Source organism: Lontra canadensis, unplaced genomic scaffold, assembly GCF_010015895.1.
Source record: "Lontra canadensis isolate GAN:19392208 unplaced genomic scaffold, GSC_riverotter_1.0 scaffold42, whole genome shotgun sequence".
Classification (NCBI taxonomy): Eukaryota; Metazoa; Chordata; class Mammalia; order Carnivora; family Mustelidae; genus Lontra; species Lontra canadensis.
Window position 1 is genome coordinate 6,928,717 of NW_022631036.1, and position 17,832 is coordinate 6,946,548.

The 17,832-nt window shown below is 35.4% G+C and overlaps 1 protein-coding gene and 1 non-coding gene across 6 annotated transcripts in view; both read right to left on the minus strand.

Moving 5' to 3' along the window:
• Window positions 1-279: 279 nt before the first annotated feature.
• PRPF39 (pre-mRNA processing factor 39) overlaps window positions 280-17,832 on the minus strand; it is a 38,616-nt gene continuing 21,063 nt past the window's right edge. For 4 of the 5 annotated variants that reach the window (XM_032871200.1, XM_032871201.1, XM_032871203.1 and 1 more), the window contains 10 exons: window positions 17,388-17,555; window positions 9,527-9,692; window positions 8,923-9,030; window positions 7,635-7,799; window positions 7,194-7,320; window positions 6,548-6,816; window positions 5,479-5,663; window positions 1,638-1,712; window positions 1,262-1,382; window positions 280-1,021 (listed from right to left, as the gene is read on the minus strand). In XM_032871200.1, coding sequence (XP_032727091.1) covers window positions 965-1,021; window positions 1,262-1,382; window positions 1,638-1,712; window positions 5,479-5,663; window positions 6,548-6,816; window positions 7,194-7,320; window positions 7,635-7,799; window positions 8,923-9,030; window positions 9,527-9,692; window positions 17,388-17,555 — 1,441 coding nt within the window. In that variant the 3' untranslated portion in view covers window positions 280-964. The remainder of the gene's footprint in view (window positions 1,022-1,261; window positions 1,383-1,637; window positions 1,713-5,478; window positions 5,664-6,547; window positions 6,817-7,193; window positions 7,321-7,634; window positions 7,800-8,922; window positions 9,031-9,526; window positions 9,693-17,387; window positions 17,556-17,832) is intronic. The other variant, XM_032871202.1, reaches the window with a different exon arrangement.
• Window positions 6,380-6,465, minus strand: LOC116875706. The gene has a single exon (XR_004384258.1). It is a non-coding gene; the product is annotated as a small nucleolar RNA SNORD127 (small nucleolar RNA).

The window sequence follows — 17,832 nt, forward strand, 5'->3', positions numbered from 1 at the left end:
AATATCCCAACGCTGAGATCACAACTTAAGTGGACCAAGAGTTGGATGCCCAACTGAGCCACCCAGACGCCCCTCCTCTTAAAATTTTAAAAGAAGTAGCCCTGTATAGTGAGAAGACAAGCACAGAAACTGAGGAAGCAAAAACAGCTAAATGGCCTAATGCTGGCAAGAAGATAACTAAATTCAAGAAAAGTATACTTCAAAACCAATGAATCACTAATAATGAATAAAGTTAATACTATTAGGTGATCCAGCCCTCCCCCAATAAATTCATAACAATTTGTTGAGGAGTCTTCAGTTTTATTACAAAAATGAAGATGATCAGTTTGATCAAAATGAAAGCTTGCTCACAAGTTTTACATGAATATTCTAAATACAAAGTCTCCTGAAACAACATACTTTTGATATGATTCTCATTTTTTAAAAGGGATGCAAACATTCCATTTTTCATTTATAATCTCTATCCCAAGACATAGTATTTAATAGTGTATCTTTTCTGGCAGTTAAATCCAAATTCACAAGGATAACTGAAACAGACAAAACCTTGTCATCAAAGGTTAAAAATCCATTTTTTTTTTTTACAGAGGTAAATCCTTAATAACCAGCCCTTATGGATTTTCAGAATCTTGTACTATACTGACATGATTTACAGTCAGTTTTTTTTTCTTTTTTCCTACCCCTTAAGGCTACAAAACTGTTGCGAATGCATTGCAAAAGAATTCTAGACCACTTAATGCAAAAATCAAAAAAATAGTTCTCCAATAAAAAGTAAAGTTTATAAATGGTAGGAAATATCTGTGGTAAACTACTAAGTGACATTTTCCCCTATTACTAAACAAATCATGTTACACAGAAACAGGAAGACAAGTTATCAAATACAACAAGTTTATGTTATGTTTACATCCCTCATTAAAAAAAAATAATTTTCGTATTTTTCACACATTCCATCTGATATATTTTCTCATCAGGTTGGAGGGGGAGGGTAATACTGTCCATAATTCCAAGGATTCTGATAATTGTACTGAAAGGAAAAAGCACACATGTTAGCATGCTAGAACTGGCTGATTCCATTTATAAAAGTAGATATATTTAAGAAAAAAGGCATGTGTTCACTGCTAACAATTCTAAGACCTAACCACAAAAATTAATTTATTATACAGTCTGGAGTAGAAGTTGTTTAAAAAAAAAAAAAAAAACCTATCCTAACTTATGCTTTTCTAACTAACATCCATGAACAAAAGATTAAATTGTGTGAACTCACTTGATACCAGGCACTATAATTATACGCAGCTTGATTTGCCTGTAAATCACCATCAATCATCTGTGTAGATGATGAAGTTGTATCTTCTGTGTGAACTTTCTTTTCCTCTGGTTCTTCTGATCTAAATAAAAGGACAAAATAGAAACTTTCAAAATTCCCACAGGTAAGTACTTTTAAAACAAATGGATGAATGTGTACATTTGTATCCATGTACATTTATTTTAGTTAAGTTTTTAACCACTCACTTTTGTAAGATTTTTTAAAATCATGAATATAAAGTATCTACCACAACATGAAGGTAACATGTAAAAATATTTATCTTTAAAGGCATTTCCACAATGAAATGTCTTCTTTTAAGCATCCCTTCATTACATACCCATTTTCTGCTTTCCTTTTTAAAGAATCCTGTTCTTTTAGGAGTGTTTGATGTTCATCATAAGCATTGAGAAGCCTGAGAGGGAAGGAGGGAAAAAAAAAAAATCCTCTGGAATACACAAAAACCAAACTGTTATATTTATTGTTTTGGACTTCTTTCCACTTGGAAACAAAAATATGTTGCAGTGAATATCCACTGAACCAGTATTAGCAAACTTCCCAGCTACCTTTTCCAATGTATTTCCTTTGGGAAACCATTACTCTCTGCTTTGCTTCTCAGCCCATGTGATTTAAATGGGGCTTCAGGGATTCAGGACTGGCCAATTACAGTATATCTCCTGACCAATATGACCCAAATCAAGATGTTTAGTAAGTCCTGGGATTCTTGAGCTATTAGAAAAATGCCTGGGGGCACCTGGGTGGCTCAGCGGGTTAAAGCCTCTGCCTTTGGCTCAGGTCATGATCCCAGGGTCCTGGGATCAAGCCCCACATTGGCTCTCTGCTTGGCGGGGAGACTGCTTCCTCCTCTCTCTGCCTGCCTCTCTGCCTACTCATTATCTCTATCAAATAAATAAATAAAATCTTAAAAAAAAATGCCTATTCTCTGTACTACAGTTGGCTGAAGGTGATGAGATATTGGTCAAGAGCTTCCTTTGATTATCATTACTAACACAGAGAGCCCACCAAAGAAATTTACTACGCAACTAAGAGTGATTTTGAGGGTGTGTTTTTGTCAGTGCAAAGAATGAATCCTGACCATTGTAATTTATATACTTTCAGATCTAATTTAACAGTGCTTATTAAGATACCTGACACCAGTTAGGATAAATTATATTTAAACGCTGGCCATGTGATAAATTGAATTAAAACTAATACAAAACTACAGGGGTGCCTGGATGGGTCAGCCAGTTAAGAGTCTGCCTTTGGCTTGGGTCATGATCCCAAGGGTCCTGGGATCGAATACCGCATCAGGATCCCTGCTCAGTAGGGAGCTAGCTTCTCTCTCTCTTGCCCTCTCCCAACATCCTGCTTGTGCTTGCTCACTCTCTCTGCATTCTCAAATAAATAAAATCTTTAAAAAAAAAAAAAACATACAGAACTACAATCTGTTATCATTGATTAAAAAGGTAGTTTTTTAGGAGGTGCCTGCATGGCACAGTTGGGTAAGCATCGAACTCTTGGTTTCACTCAGGTCATGATCTCTGGGTTGTGAGATCATGCCCGTGCTGGGCTCTGCACTCAATGGAGAGTCTGCTTAAGACTCTCGCCCTCTCCCTCTGCCCCTCCCCACTGCTTGCACGTGTACTCTCTCAAAATTTTTTGAAGATAATTTTTAATAAATAAAAAAAATTCTAACATCGATATGTGCATTATCTCACCTGGAACTCAGAACTTCAAAAACAGTGTCAACTGAAGCCAAACTGACTGTAAAAATCCTAAAGATTTTATTTTCCTTTTACCATTTTCTGAATTTTTTTTTATAAAGACAAATGGCCTTATTTTTTTTTAAGTAATCATAAACTTGAACACAGATAATATTTCTGTATAAATGACCTTATATACTTTACATGCATACAGAACTTCCCTGGGAAGCCTGCATATATATATATATATATATATATATATATATATATATATATATATACACACACACACACACACACATATATACATATATATATACATATATACATATATATATACACACACACACACATACATACATATACATACACATACGCACACACACATACATACATACATACACATCTAATGATAACCTGTAACTCTGATCCCAAAAGGTTCAAGAGGCTATAAAATTGTTAATACCAGCAATCTCTGGTTGAGGGCTTACTCAACATCAAACACTTTAAATGGACTAAGTTCTTTCAAGACTTTTAACCTGTGGATTAGGTGATAAGAGATTCAATCATGAGAAAATTTGAAAACAGGAATACACAAATGGTAAAGTGACTAAGCTAAGACTTAAGCATATATTCTATGAATTAAACATCAATTCTTACCAATACCTTATACTGCTACCTAAATTTCTAAGTTTCTAATTTTTAAGCTCATTTATTTTTTAATCATTCCCTTTTTAAATTTCAACTACAATAATCTTAGACCTGACATTCAGACCCTCTATATTTGCAAGGGCCTAACAGGCATCTTTATGTCGAGCCTCAGATTTGTCCACATACTATTGCCGAATTCAAATATATCACATAATCTCAGTCAAAACTCTAACAGCTTCCTACTGTCATTTGTGGTACTGCATGCGCTCTAACCTAGCCCAGTGTTCAATGCACAGCACAATCAACATCACATTTCTACTACTTCAAAAGCCCTCCAATAAAGCGGATGTTACTTTTAAATGAACTTTTCTTCAACCACTTTATCCTTTCCTTGTCAGAATCCAGGAGTACCTAAATGAAGCCCCATCTCCTCTGCGAAGGATGACAAATCCATTCTGATCCACAGAAATCACAGCCTTCTTTAACGGTTTTGTGCCACCTCAGATACTTACATATGATGATCTCTGATCATCATACCATCCACTAGACTAAAACCTGGAATTAAAATATCCCATTTCTTTTGTGCACTTTCTTCAGTACAAAATAAACAGAAGACACTAAATATACAGCACATGTGGTTAGAGGCACAGACTTTGAAGCAAGTTCTATTCCCAGCTGCACAATGAAATAATAGCTAACTGACCTTTGCAAACACTATTAATCTCTTTAAGCCTCTCTTCATCTATTAAAAGAACAACAGTACCAACAACAACAAAAAAGTTACCTACACCTTTTTCATTAGGCTTACATATTTTACATTAGATAATTCATAAAACACATTTAATGTGTCAAGCACATACATACGATTGTATTAAAAATTAACTTATGTTTGGGGCACCTGGGTGGCTCAGTGAGTTAAAGCCTCTGCCTTCCGCTCAGGTCATGATCCCAGGGTCCTGGGATCGAGCCCCGAATCGGGCTCTCTGCTCAGCAGGGAACCTGCTTCCCCCTCGCTCTCTGCCTGCCTCTCTGCCTACTTGGGATCTCTGTCTGTCAAATAAATAAAATCTTTAAAAAAAAAAAATTAACTTATGTTAAAATGTTTATTATTTTAACTAAAATTTTACACAACCATCAAAAATATATACACACATATATATAAAGACACACAAATCCTCATTTTATCAATGGTTCTTTCAAAGGAAAAAAGGGACATGCCTACTAATGAGTGGGATAGTTCCCCACTACAATCAGTTAAGAATGGAACAACAGCAACACTCTTACCAGTACTTCTACTCTTCTACTTTGCAAATATAAATCCTAAACTTCTCCTTTTCCCAAATGCCTTAGAGTGAATCCTTCCACCACCCTCAACTTTCAGCTTCTTACAATGCATTGAGTCCATTAGGCATGATCTGTGCAACCATATCCATTTTCTCCAATCAGAGATAAAACGGCATCCCTATTTCAGATTAAACCCATCCACTTTTAGTGGCCTATATTCTATTTCTGTGTTTTAGGGTTCAATCCTTGACCCATTTCTTTTTCATGGGATTGCTGTTTCCTGCCTTCGCTCATTGCTTCCATTACCATGCTAAAATTTTGAAAACAATTTTGAAGGAAAGACAAACCATCTATCCTCCTGTTAAATACATACACATTTGCAAAATTGAGTTTTCCCTCCATATATATGAGGAAAAAGTAACCTAGACAAACATTTTAAATTTAACAATATAATAATTTGTACTAATCATCAAACTCTCAACCAAAATTATCAATGCTCATTGACTATGCAAATAAATAGATAATATATAATTAAGATCTTACTTATTAACATCTGAACCAAAATCTTCAAGAAATTCCACTTTTCTCTGAGAAAATGTAATTCTCATTTTAATAGGTAATGAACCATGTATAGCTCTGTCAAAACAATTTAGGATATTTTCTTCATTTTGTTTGAGGTCACCACTATATTCCATTTCAAGTAAATTGAGGTATAACTTTGTATTCTCCTGTGTAAAAAGCAGTATCAATTAATAATAATTCTAAGATATTTTGATTAGAACAGATATTTAAAATGCCTTAATGTCTAAATTTGAAAAATACTGAAAATCATATTAAAATCTAACATGTTAAATGTTTTGAGCATACATCAAAACATGTCAAAAAACTAATAATTAGCACACTGAGAAGTAATGACATCATCCTACTATCTCCCAAATTACGAAAATTGTTAAATCCCAGTAAGTGAAAATCCTATTACCTTGGATTTAATGTGGCTTGATCTTACTATGACAAATAAAAAAATAAAACATTAAAAAATAGTTTCTACACTTCCCATTAGTTTAAATCTTTGGCAACTGCAATCATCTTCAACTGCAGCTGGGAAACACAGTTACAGACCTGTGTCTTAAACAGAGCTGGTATTAGCTGAAAATCCTTAAAAACTTAGAAATATCATATACACTGCCTTTTATCAACTGACAGAGTAAAATACTTTGAAAAGGAGACTCTCACTGGTATAGCAGATAAAACGTAGACAACTATCATGCTTTTGATTATAAGGTATTCTTCCAGGTCCTCCTCTACTTAAAATAATCAGTAAATCTGCTGTAAAATTTCTAAACATAAGAGAAACAGAACACGTCACAATGTCTGCAACCATTTTTATTCCAATAATTTTAATTTTCTCAACCTTTAATTCCTAATTCAAAAAAATTTTGAAGAATGGCAACATCAGTTTAGAGGGACTGTTGTCTTCATTTAGTAATGAAATATATTACATACAGACCAAATCTTTCATCATAGTTGCCAAAATGAGAAAACAAACAAGAAGCACTGTTTTTTGGGTTGTTTTTGTTTTTTATGAAAGATATTCTAAAATACAAATACATACTTTGTCTCTTTCGATTGCTTCCAAAAGCACCTTTCTTGATTTTGGAAGGTTTTTTTGTATTTTGAAAAGATGCCGAGCTAGTTTGATAGCATAAAACGATGATTCATTATTTGATCTGGCATTCTTAATGGCATCCTGAAGCAAATGTTCAGCTTCTTCCATATTTCCATGCCGTCGCTCTAAACTTACTCTTCTCAAACGAACCATTGCCAATCCTAGAACACATTCTTCAAATGTTCTCAAGATATTCCTGGCTTCGTTAATATTACCTAGAAATGTTAATTAAATGTTTATGCTTCTGTTTAAACTTCTGAAATATCCTTTATGCAAGGTATGGCAAGTAACAGTCCATAGGCTAAATCCAGCCCTCTGCCTGTTTTGTTTGTTTTGTTTTTTAATTTAAAACTGGAAAAAGCCATGCTCATTTGTTTATCTATTATCTGCAGATGTATCTGGGCTATAACGGCAGAGTTGTCAGGAAAAAGACCATATGGCTTGCAAAGCCTAAACTATTTTCTATCTGGCCCTTTATAGAAAAAATCTAATGACCTCTGCTTTACACCATCCCGCAAGACTCAATTCCTAGAACTTTTTCCTGAAGTAACTTAAAATCCCAAAAATATCAACCAAATTTCCTCATTCTTACCCTGCTGTTCCTCAAAAGCTGCCCAAAGCATATGCACCATGGGTTTCTTTGGGAGATGAATAGTGCAAGCTCTGCTGAAGACATGCCTCACTCCTTCAATGCTATGGTTTTCCATGTACTTGGCATACTACATACAGAAACAGAGGAAGTACTGAATAATTTACAGTTGAACAAGCCATTAAATATGTGACAGAACGATAAAATTCTATTTTTAAACCCATTCAGCACCTTTATTGAACCACTAGACTAGTTTCTGTAAGGAAGGACGAAGAGAGGCAACGAGGTTGGCATATGCAGCAGTCAAATCTGGTTGCAAGCAGACCATCTCCTAATGCAACAGATATAGTTATATGAACAACATTCAACAGAAGTACAAAAAAGGTTAGTCACTAGATCAATGTTTATAATATGTTCAAGTTTCAGAGCACCTAATTTTCTTACCTTAATCCAAAACTCCTCATAGAGGGCACATGATATGACACATCTTTCAAAGAGAACCACAACTCGTTCATGAGTCCCATTTTCAATTTCAAATTCTAAGTATTCTTTCCAGTTTTTTAGTTGTGCCTTTTCCAATGGTTTCACATGAAAATAAGGTCTTTTAATCTGCAATAGAAGTATGACAGAAAAAAGTATGACATAGGAATGAAACTAAACCAATACCAACACCAGATAATGTATAACTATAGTAATAATAGGAATTATCTAAATTATGTATGTAATTACGGTGAACCAAAAAAATTTTAATCACCATACTTCACAATAAAAACTTTTAAAATTAAATTTCTTAGACTTTACAAATTGAAGAAATAGAATGTATTTTCCATTTATTTAGTAATTGTAATGGCACTACACAATTTTATGTCCAGTAAATATTTTTCTTTATTGAGTATTTTAAAACTGAACACAAACTATGAAACAGAAAACAAATCAGTAATTGCCTAGGGCTAGGAGTGGGGTGGAGGTTACTGAATGAAAAAGGGGCCAAAGGAACTTTCTGGGATGACAGACTAGTTCCATATCCTGATTGCTGTGGTGCACTGTAATCTGAATATACAGTCAAACCTCATAGCCAATCAACAAAAAACAACATACTGTATGATTCCACTCAAATGAAAGGCCAGAACAGGAAAATCTATAGGAACAGAAAGTAGATTAGTAGTACCTTAGGGCTGGGGATAAGCGGTGGAGCAGACAGGTGAGGGAGTAGAGGGGTGACAGCTAAAGGTAAAGAGTAAAGGATTCCTTTGTGAGGTGATGAAAATGTTCCAAAATGGACCACAGTGATGGCGGTACCTATCTGTGAATACACTAAAAACTACTGAATTATATACTTTAAATGGATGAACTATATATATGGTAAGTGCATTTTATCTCAAAATTGTTTTAAAAAACCAGAAATAAATTAGAATTGGTGGAGGGAAACCCTCATTTTACTACCCATCTAAAATGGGTACATTCTGTTGTACATAAAGTATGAACTCAATTAAGCTGATTTAAAAAACTGAATAACTGCAGTAAATGGTTATCTTCCAACTTGAGTAAATCTGAATTCATTCTTGAAGATTCTAAAATTGATAATGGAAAATGATAAAAATGATCATGGGAAATTGATGGTATCTAAATAGGCAAAAATAAAAAGGAGAAGAGACATTACTCAAAACTGAAAAGAAAATACATTATTTCTACCTTTATATTTTGAAGCCTATTACAAAACAAAAACACTTACACCTTCTTCAAATGTCCACCTTTTACTAACTTCATGTTCATTATAATTAAACATTTCTTGATGAATTTCAATGATTCTATGTCTCATGTTTTCTATTTCTGTAATCAGCTTGGGAAGAAAAAAAAAATTTAAATCACACAAGTTACATACTGAAATTTTTTAATATTGTTGCTTACATTTAAATATTATCCACACCTACTTTATAATCTGAGAATAGTGATAGGTTTTAAACTGTTAACAATTATGTGCAAAGTACAATTAACAATACTAAAATTTGTAATAGAATTTCCTAATAAACCACTTTCTTGTGTGTGTTTAAAGTGGACAAGTAGATTACTGCATGGGCAAAACGTCCCTTCTATTTCCAGGTGTCTCATAGTAAAATAGATTCTATTAGCTCGTCCAAGCTATTTCCAGGTGTCTCATAGTAAAACAGATTCTCTACCTTAAATCTGTATTTAAACCACATTATAGCTAAAGAAGTCCCACTTTCCTTAATTAGAAATTAATTTTATACGAGATACATGTTATACAACACATACAGTCAGGGGATATAAAGTCTAGTTTCCCACGCATTGAAGGGTTTTTTACTAAGTCTGGTTACCTTTGCTGGATCAGTAATGTCTTCAATTCCCGACGGTAGATCATCACCAGGAGGACCATCATCACCACTATGTCCATTTACAGAAGCTAATTCCCTTCGCAGCTGAATAAACTGTTCGCCAGTTAACAGATCTCTAGGCAAGTTATTCTGTACATGTTCTTTAAACCTAAAAGAAGCCAATAAAAATAAATACTCTATATAAGAAGTATAATTTTATTTTTTTAAAGATTTTATTTATTTATTTGACAGAGAGAGAGAGGGTGAGAGAGGGAACACAAGCAGGGGGAGTGGGAGAGGGAGACAGAGAAGCAGGCTTCCCGCAGAGCGGGGAGCCCAATGTGAGACTCGATCCCAGGACCCTGGAATCATGACCTGAGCTGAAGGTAGATGCTTAATGACTGAGCCACGTAGATGCCCAAGAAGTATAATTTTAGATCCCACATTCAATTCCTACTACACATTACTCTTTCAAAAAAAAGTCTGATATGAAACACCAAACCCTTTCTATCCTTTCTTATAATAAAAACCGACCACTTGATGACACCTTCATTTCTTTCATGCCTTTGCAATATAACAGAGAAAGCATGGACAGGCATAAATTCAAATCCTAATTCTGTACACTATTAGTTATTTGACTTTGGGCAAGTTTTTTCTTTTCTTAGATTTTATTTATTGGGGAGAGAAGGAATGAGTACACACAGACGTGGACAACTGTGGGGGAGAGAGAGAAGTAGACTCCCTGCCTGAGCAGGGAGCTCGATGTGGGGCCTGATCCCAAGACCCCGGGATCATGACCTGAAAGGCAGGCGCTTAACAAACCGAGCCAGTAGGTGCCCCAGTTTTTCCCTTCTTTAAGTCTTGGCTTTCTCACATGTAAAATGGCACAATACTATTTTGCAAGACTGACTTATTTATGCAAAATTACTTTAAAATTAAATATAATCCCTATTTAAATTATAAATGATCACTTGAAAATGATCAACAAATGTTTGCAGTTCCTTCCCCACCTCCCAATTACTCCTGAATTTGTGTCCATACCAGATGCTCCAATGAAATTGCCCTAATAAAAGTCACCAAAATTACATGCAAAATTAAATGGACACTTATTTCATAGTACAGTCTATACTCTAACAATGTCTTCACTATTAAAGGCCTTTAACCATGCTTTCCTTTTAGAACCTTCTTTGCCTTTGGCTGAGTTACCACCTTCCTTGTTTTCCTCAAAGTCTCTGACTGATTCTTGATCTTTGAGGATTCTCCCTTCCCATCAGTCCCTAAATGTTAGGATTGCCATGGATTCCATTTGGCATTTTGTTCGCATCTATTTTCATTTACTTCCTGGTCAATCTTATTAATACAGAATACAGAAATAATAAACAAAAAATTTGAACTTCTTCTCAATTCTAGTTTATCCAATCGCCAAAACTCTGCCAAAGAAATAGGTTAATTTTAAGCTACGAGTGTTTTTGAAAAAAAAAAGTCATTTCATTTTTCCACACACACTAATTTTAATATGTATGTGTGTGTGTGTGTGTATACAAATTAAATCAAAACACCAACATGAAGAGCTAAAATAGTTATACCATTTAAATTTGGAAACTTATATACATCTTAAACTGATTGCATCATCTTTATCCACGAATCAACACCCTCAGCATTTCTAATTTTGATTAATGGTACTGTCAACCACTGTTTGTAAATCTCTTTGACCTCATTTCACTTACATTCCACTGGGTATCAGGTCCTATTGATTCTACCTTCTAAGTATGTCTTCACGTCCCCCCTCATTTTTCATCTGGATAAACATGGACAGCTTCTAGACTCTAGTCTCACTATTCCCATCTCAACCCTAATACTGCTATCAAAAGTGTTATTAAAAAGTAAACGTGAGGGGTGCCTGGGTGGCTCAGTGGATTAAAGCCTCTGTCTCCAGCTCGGGTCATGATCCCAGGGTCCTAGGATTGAGCCCCACCTCAGGCTCTCTGCTCAGCAAGGACCCTGCTTCTCCCTCTCTCTCTTTGCCTGCCTCTCTGCCTACTTGTGAACTCTGTCAAATAAATAAAATCTTAAAAAAATTTTTCTAAAAAGTAAATATGAAGAACAAAATAGTAAACATGATCATATCTCCCTCTTACCAAAATAACTTCTGTTCATTTACCCTGCATTCAGGCTAAAATCCAATCTACTCAGATAAAGTCTTTCATATTCTAACCCAGACTGACCTCTTTAAACTAATTATTAGACAGAGTTGTACATGTAACCTATGCTCCAATCTTACAGACTTTTCCCCAAGTTTCTTAAAACTGATTTAGGCTATTCACACCTGAATTTTTATGGATTTTAAGGCTTTCACTAATGTATATATATAACATGGGAAACAAATCTAGATTTTGCAGATTTCACCACTGGGAGAGAGAAAATACAGACTACCTTATTTAAAAAAAAAAGCAACTTAGAAATGAGGAGGTAATTTTCAGAAAGTATAGTAAGAAAATGAACAGATTTAGGGGCATCTGGGGTGGCTCAGATAATGTTAAGGGCTGCCTTCGGCTCAGGTCTTGATCCCAGAATCCTGGGAGCAAGCCCTGTGTAGGGCTCCCTGCTCAGCATGGAGCCTGCTTCTCCCTCTCCCTCTGGAGCTCCCCCTGCTTGTGCAATCACTCACTCTGTCAGATAAATAAATAAAGTCTTTAAAAAAAAAAAAAAGAACAGACTTAATATTCAGGTAAATAATAAAACTCAAAAGTATTGGGGTACAAATAAAAATATAAAATTGATGACTACTTACAGAGCACAAATTTAAAATAATTGCTACATTATGGGGCACCTGGGTGGCTCAGTGGGTTAAAGCCTCTGCCTTCGGCTCAGGTCATGATCCCAGAGTCCTGGGATCTAGTACTGCATCGGGCTCTCTGCTCACCGGGAAGCCTGCTTCCTCCTCTCTCTCTCTCTCTGCCTGCCTCTCTGCCTACTTGTGATCGCTGTCTGTCAAATAAATAAATAAAATCTTTAAAAAATATAATATTAACTGTTACATTATATAGGAAATTATTTCAAATGGTGATAAAATATGAATATTAAGCAATAAACGTTCATCAGCCTTTCCTAATATAAAGCTAATTTAATAAAGAATGGCTAAGAGTCTAATATATACTGAGCCCTATTCCTACACTCTAAGAATAAAAGAAATTAATAAGTCTCAGAAACTGACAGATATGCACAGCAGTTTAAAAAAGACATACTTTCAAAGCAGTGTTATTAGTGTTAAAGTAAGTAGGGGTGTCTGGGTGGCACAGTTGGTTAAGCCTCTGGACCCTGGGTTTCAGCTCAGGTCGATTTCGGGATTAAAGAATGGAGCCCCACATCAAGCCGGGCTCCATGCTCAGCATGGAATCTACTTAAGTTTCTCTCTCCCTATGTCTGCTTCCTCCCTAAAATAAATAAAATAATTTTTTTTAAAAAAGACAAATGTAGGGGCACCTGGGTGGCTCAGTGGGTTAAGCCTCTATCTTCAGCTCGGGTCATGATCCCAGGGTCCTGGGATGGAGCCCCGAGTCGGGCTCTCTGCTTGGCAGGGAGTCTGCTCCCCCCTCTCTTTCTCTGCTTCCCTCTCTGCCTACTTGTGATTTCTGTCTGTCAAATAAATAAATAAAATCTTAAAAAAAAAAAAAAGACAAATGTAAATAAAGAGGCAAAGTGCTGGCACAAATAACAGAACATTCTATTTTGGCAAATTAGAGTTTCACACAGAAAACATTAAGCTGTATGGTTTTGAGTACTATGAATTAACCAGGCAAATGGGAAGCAGAAAAGGTATTAAAATCACAGAAGCACAAAAGAGCAGTGCCTTCTGGGAAATTATCAGTATTTAAATAGGTCTGGAGCTTAGGAACTACCAGGGACCAGGTCTGAGAAGTTAAATCAACAACACAAACTCTCAAGCTAAGGAAAATTTTAAATTACGTATTTCCTTAGAGATAATGTCATCAGTATATATCCAATAAACAAATCTACATAACAGAAATATTTCTGTGACAGCTCTTACAACACTTTTCTTAAGATTTATTTATTTGAGGGACGCTTGTGTGGTTCAGATGGTTAAGCGTCTGCCTTCAGCTGGGGTCATGATCCCACTGGGATCAAGTCCCACATCAGGCTTCCCACATCAGGCTCTTTACTCAGCAGGGAACCTGTTCCTCCCACTGTCTGCTCTGTCTGCTCTGCCTGCAGCTCTCTGTGCTTCTGCTATCTGCTATCTGACAAATAAGAATCTTAAAAAAATAAAAATAAAAATAATAAATAAAAGATTTTTATTATGAGAAAATTATAATAATGTATCATAATATATATTATTATAATAATTATAATTTTAAAATATTTGAGAGAGGAAAAAAAGAGAGAGGGAAGCGTGCACATGCGCCAAGTAGTGGAGGGGTGTAGGGAGAGAAGAATCCCAAGCAAATCTGCCACTGAGCAGGGAGCCCCCTCTGGGTCTCGATCCCATGACTCTAAGACTCCCACTGGAGCTAAAATCAAGAGTCTGTGCCCAACCAACTGAGCCACCCAGGTGCTGTTGAACACTTTTGTTTTAAACATGCTTCTTCCTCCACACTTCTGACCAGCTTGAGAGCCAACACTATTCACACATAGCTTCTCTGAGCCTTTACTTCTACAACTTAAATGGTATATAATCTTTTATATAACAAGTACTAAATAAATGACCAAGTAGGAATGTATTAGGCAAAAGAAAACATTCCACTGGTTCTCAAAGCAGTCAGTTATGTCTTAAGATTTACTTACACAAACACTACTTGTGAGTGTGCTATAAACACTGATAAGGAAAGTGGTTATCAATATAGTAAAAGAAAAAGAGGAGATTTGGGGTGCCTGGATGGCTCAATCAGTTAAGCATCAGACGCATGATTTCAGCTCAGGTAATAACCTCAGAGTCATGAGAGTGAGCCCTGCATCGAACTCCATACTCAGCACAGAGTCTATTTAAGATTCTTTCTCCCCTTCTCCCTCTCTCTCTCAAATAAATCTTTAAAAAAAAAAAAAGAAGTGTAGATTAAAGAGCAGTATGTGTAATGCCATCCACCAATGTCTATTATAAGCATAAACATAATTTTAAAAACCTACTGGGATATTCACTTTTTTTTTTAAGATTTTATTTATTTGAGAGAGAGCACAAATAGGGGTGGCAGGGCAGAGGGAGAAGCAGGGTCCCCACTGAGCAGGGAACCCAATGCAGGGCTTGATCCCAGGACCCTGAGATCATGACCTGACCCAAACGTAGACACTTAACCAACTGAACCACCCAGGCTTCCTGGGATATTCATTTAACAACAACAAAAAGATCTGGAGGAGACTATACCAAGAACTTTGGAGCCACACCATCTATGTTTCAATCAGCTTCCAAACACTAACTCTGTGACCTCATGCAAATACTTTATTTTTTTTAAAGATTTTATTTATTTGACAGAGAGAGAGATAGCAAGAGAGGGAACAAAAGCAGGGGGAGTGGGAGAGGGAGAGGGAGAGGGAGAAGCAGGCTTCCCACTGAGCAGTGAGCCCAATGTGGGGATTGATCCCAGGACCTTGGGATCATGACCTGAGCAGAAAGCAGATGCTTAATGACTGTGCCACCCAGGTGCCCCTCATGCAAGTATTTTAATATTTCTGTGCCTCTACTTCCATAAAATGGGGATAATAATATCCCCATAAAGTGGGGATAATAGTATACCTCACTGGCTTACTGTAAGGATTAAATAAATTATAAATGCTGTAAATTATATGCTTAAGTTATAATGCTGTAAGTTATAAATAAGCATTCAGAATGGCGTCTGACATACAGCAAATGCCATGTAGCAAGTGTTTCCTAATCATATTTTATTTTTCTTACCAAAAATAAAGTTATCACAGACTTTATCTATACTGTAGATCCCATAAGAATTGGTTTAGGAAAAGGTATCCTCTTTGTCTCGTAAGGATTTTTAAAATCTTTGTATTCTTTTATTCAAAAAATATGCATCAAGCACTTCTGTATGTCAAACCTTGTGTTAATAATGTCTTTATTTATTTATTTATTTATTTTTAAAGATTTTATTTATTTATTTGACAGATATCACAAGAAGGCAGAGAAGCAGGCAGAGAGAGGAGGGGAAACAGGCCTCCTGCTGAACAGAGAGCCCGATGCGGGGCTCGATTCCAGGACCCCAGGACCACAACCTGAGCTGAAGGCAGAGGCTTTAACCCACTGAGCCACCCAGGCACCCATAATAATGTCTTTAATCAAGTGTCTTCCTAGGTCATTATACCCTAAAAACCTGGACATCTCCTCTATTTCGTAAAAAACAGATCATATATTCAGATCTATACAATTCCTATTTCTAATCTGGATCTGCATAACTTCCTCTAATCTTCAGCAAATTGATCCACATAACTTTTTAGATGCTTCATAGTCTTCTAACTTTTTTAGTAAAAAAAAAAATTTGGAAATTCACTTACTAAAAAAAGCACTAAGTTTACAGGCTCTAACACTATACTACTTATAAAAGTTTTAACAAAAATGTCGAAAATATGGTAGCTAAAAAACATGCAAGTATTTATTAACACAGCAGATACTTAAAATATATACTTTCTTGTTCAGAAAGACTTTGAGTCCTTAAGCAGTGGGATATTTTGAGTACATCAGAAAACAATGTGGAAATCACATCACACAGAATTAGCTGTTTTAACAGTACTCATAAAAATGAAATAATACCAGTCAGGACAAAATTATAGTGGGAAACTTAAATGAAATTACTTTTGACTGAATACGAACAGATTTAGATTTACTACATAAAATACACCCTTTTGAAAATAGATGTTCTCGGTATAAGGTGTTATATGAATCCCAAGAATGTACCTTTAGTACATCATTAAGTTTGTTTTTAAGATTTTTTTTTTTTTTTAATGTAATCTCTACACCCAACTTGGGGCTTGAACGTACAACCCTGAGATCAAAAGTCACATGCTCCACAGACAGAACCAGCCAAGGAGCCCCGAGTAAACCAGTAAGTTTTAAATAAGCATATTTAGGGCGCCTGGGTGGCTCAGTGGGTTAAGCCTCTGCCTTCGGCTCAGGTCATGATCTCAGGGTCCTGGGATCGAGTCCCGCATCGGGCTCTCTGCTCGGCGGGGAGCCTGCTTCCCTCTCTCTCTCTCTGCCTGCCTCTCTGTCTACTTGTGATCTTTCTCTGTCAAATAAATAAATAAAATCTTTAAAAAAATAAATAAATAAATAAATAAATAAATAAATAAGCATATTTATGTGCCATGTACTCTATTAACTTAGTACCGCTTACACAAAGAATAATTAAACTTGGGTTCTATTTTCTCATTCCTTCACCACTCCAAAACACCTTAGATAGGATTCCCATTATTCCTCATCTATAAAATGGATAAAGAAAAACTTGTGTTTAAAAACAGTAGGCACCTGGGTGGCTCAGTTGGTGTCTGTCTTTGGTTTAGGTCATGATCGCAGGGTCCTGAAAAGAAGCCCTACATCAGGCTCCCAACTCGGCAGGAAGCCTGCTTCTCTCTCTCCTCCCTACTCATGCTCTCTGTCACTATTTCCGTCTCTAATAAAATCTTTAAAAACAAATAAATAAAAACAATAAAGTTCCTAAACATTTCCTAAAGTATATGGGAAAAAGTTAAAATTTAAAAGTGTATAAATTGTGATCATCAAGTAAGAAAATTTATTCCTCTTTTTATCTAAAAGAATCTCAAATGACATTTCAAGAGAATTATAATCCTCAATATTAATTAATTACATGAATAATCAAATATATTTTAATGATTGGATTTTTCTACCCACCTCTGAAAATGGTGACTATACAGCTGTGTTGGAATACCAAGAATACGATCATATATAGCTGTAACTTCTCTCAGGTTACCCTGTTCATTTTCCCAGTTTATATACATTTCCCACAGTCTGTCAGATCGGAAATCTGTTCCTGCAGCTAGAACAGCATGCTCGAAAGTTCTGAAAAATTAAATCACCTCTAAGTTATCTTTCCAAAATAAAATCACTTTAAAAATATTTCTGTACCTTATAGTAATACAAATATCAAATCATTAAGTTGTACAACTAAAACTAATATATGTCAGTTATACAATTTTTTAAAAATTAAAAATAAATAAAACATTTCAAAATTTCAGAAAATCATGCTAAATTCAAAATTACATTTAACTGTTTCCTATATAAGTAGGGAATAAAAGGCAGAAGGAGTAACAAAAAAGTGTACAACAGCTACTTTTTC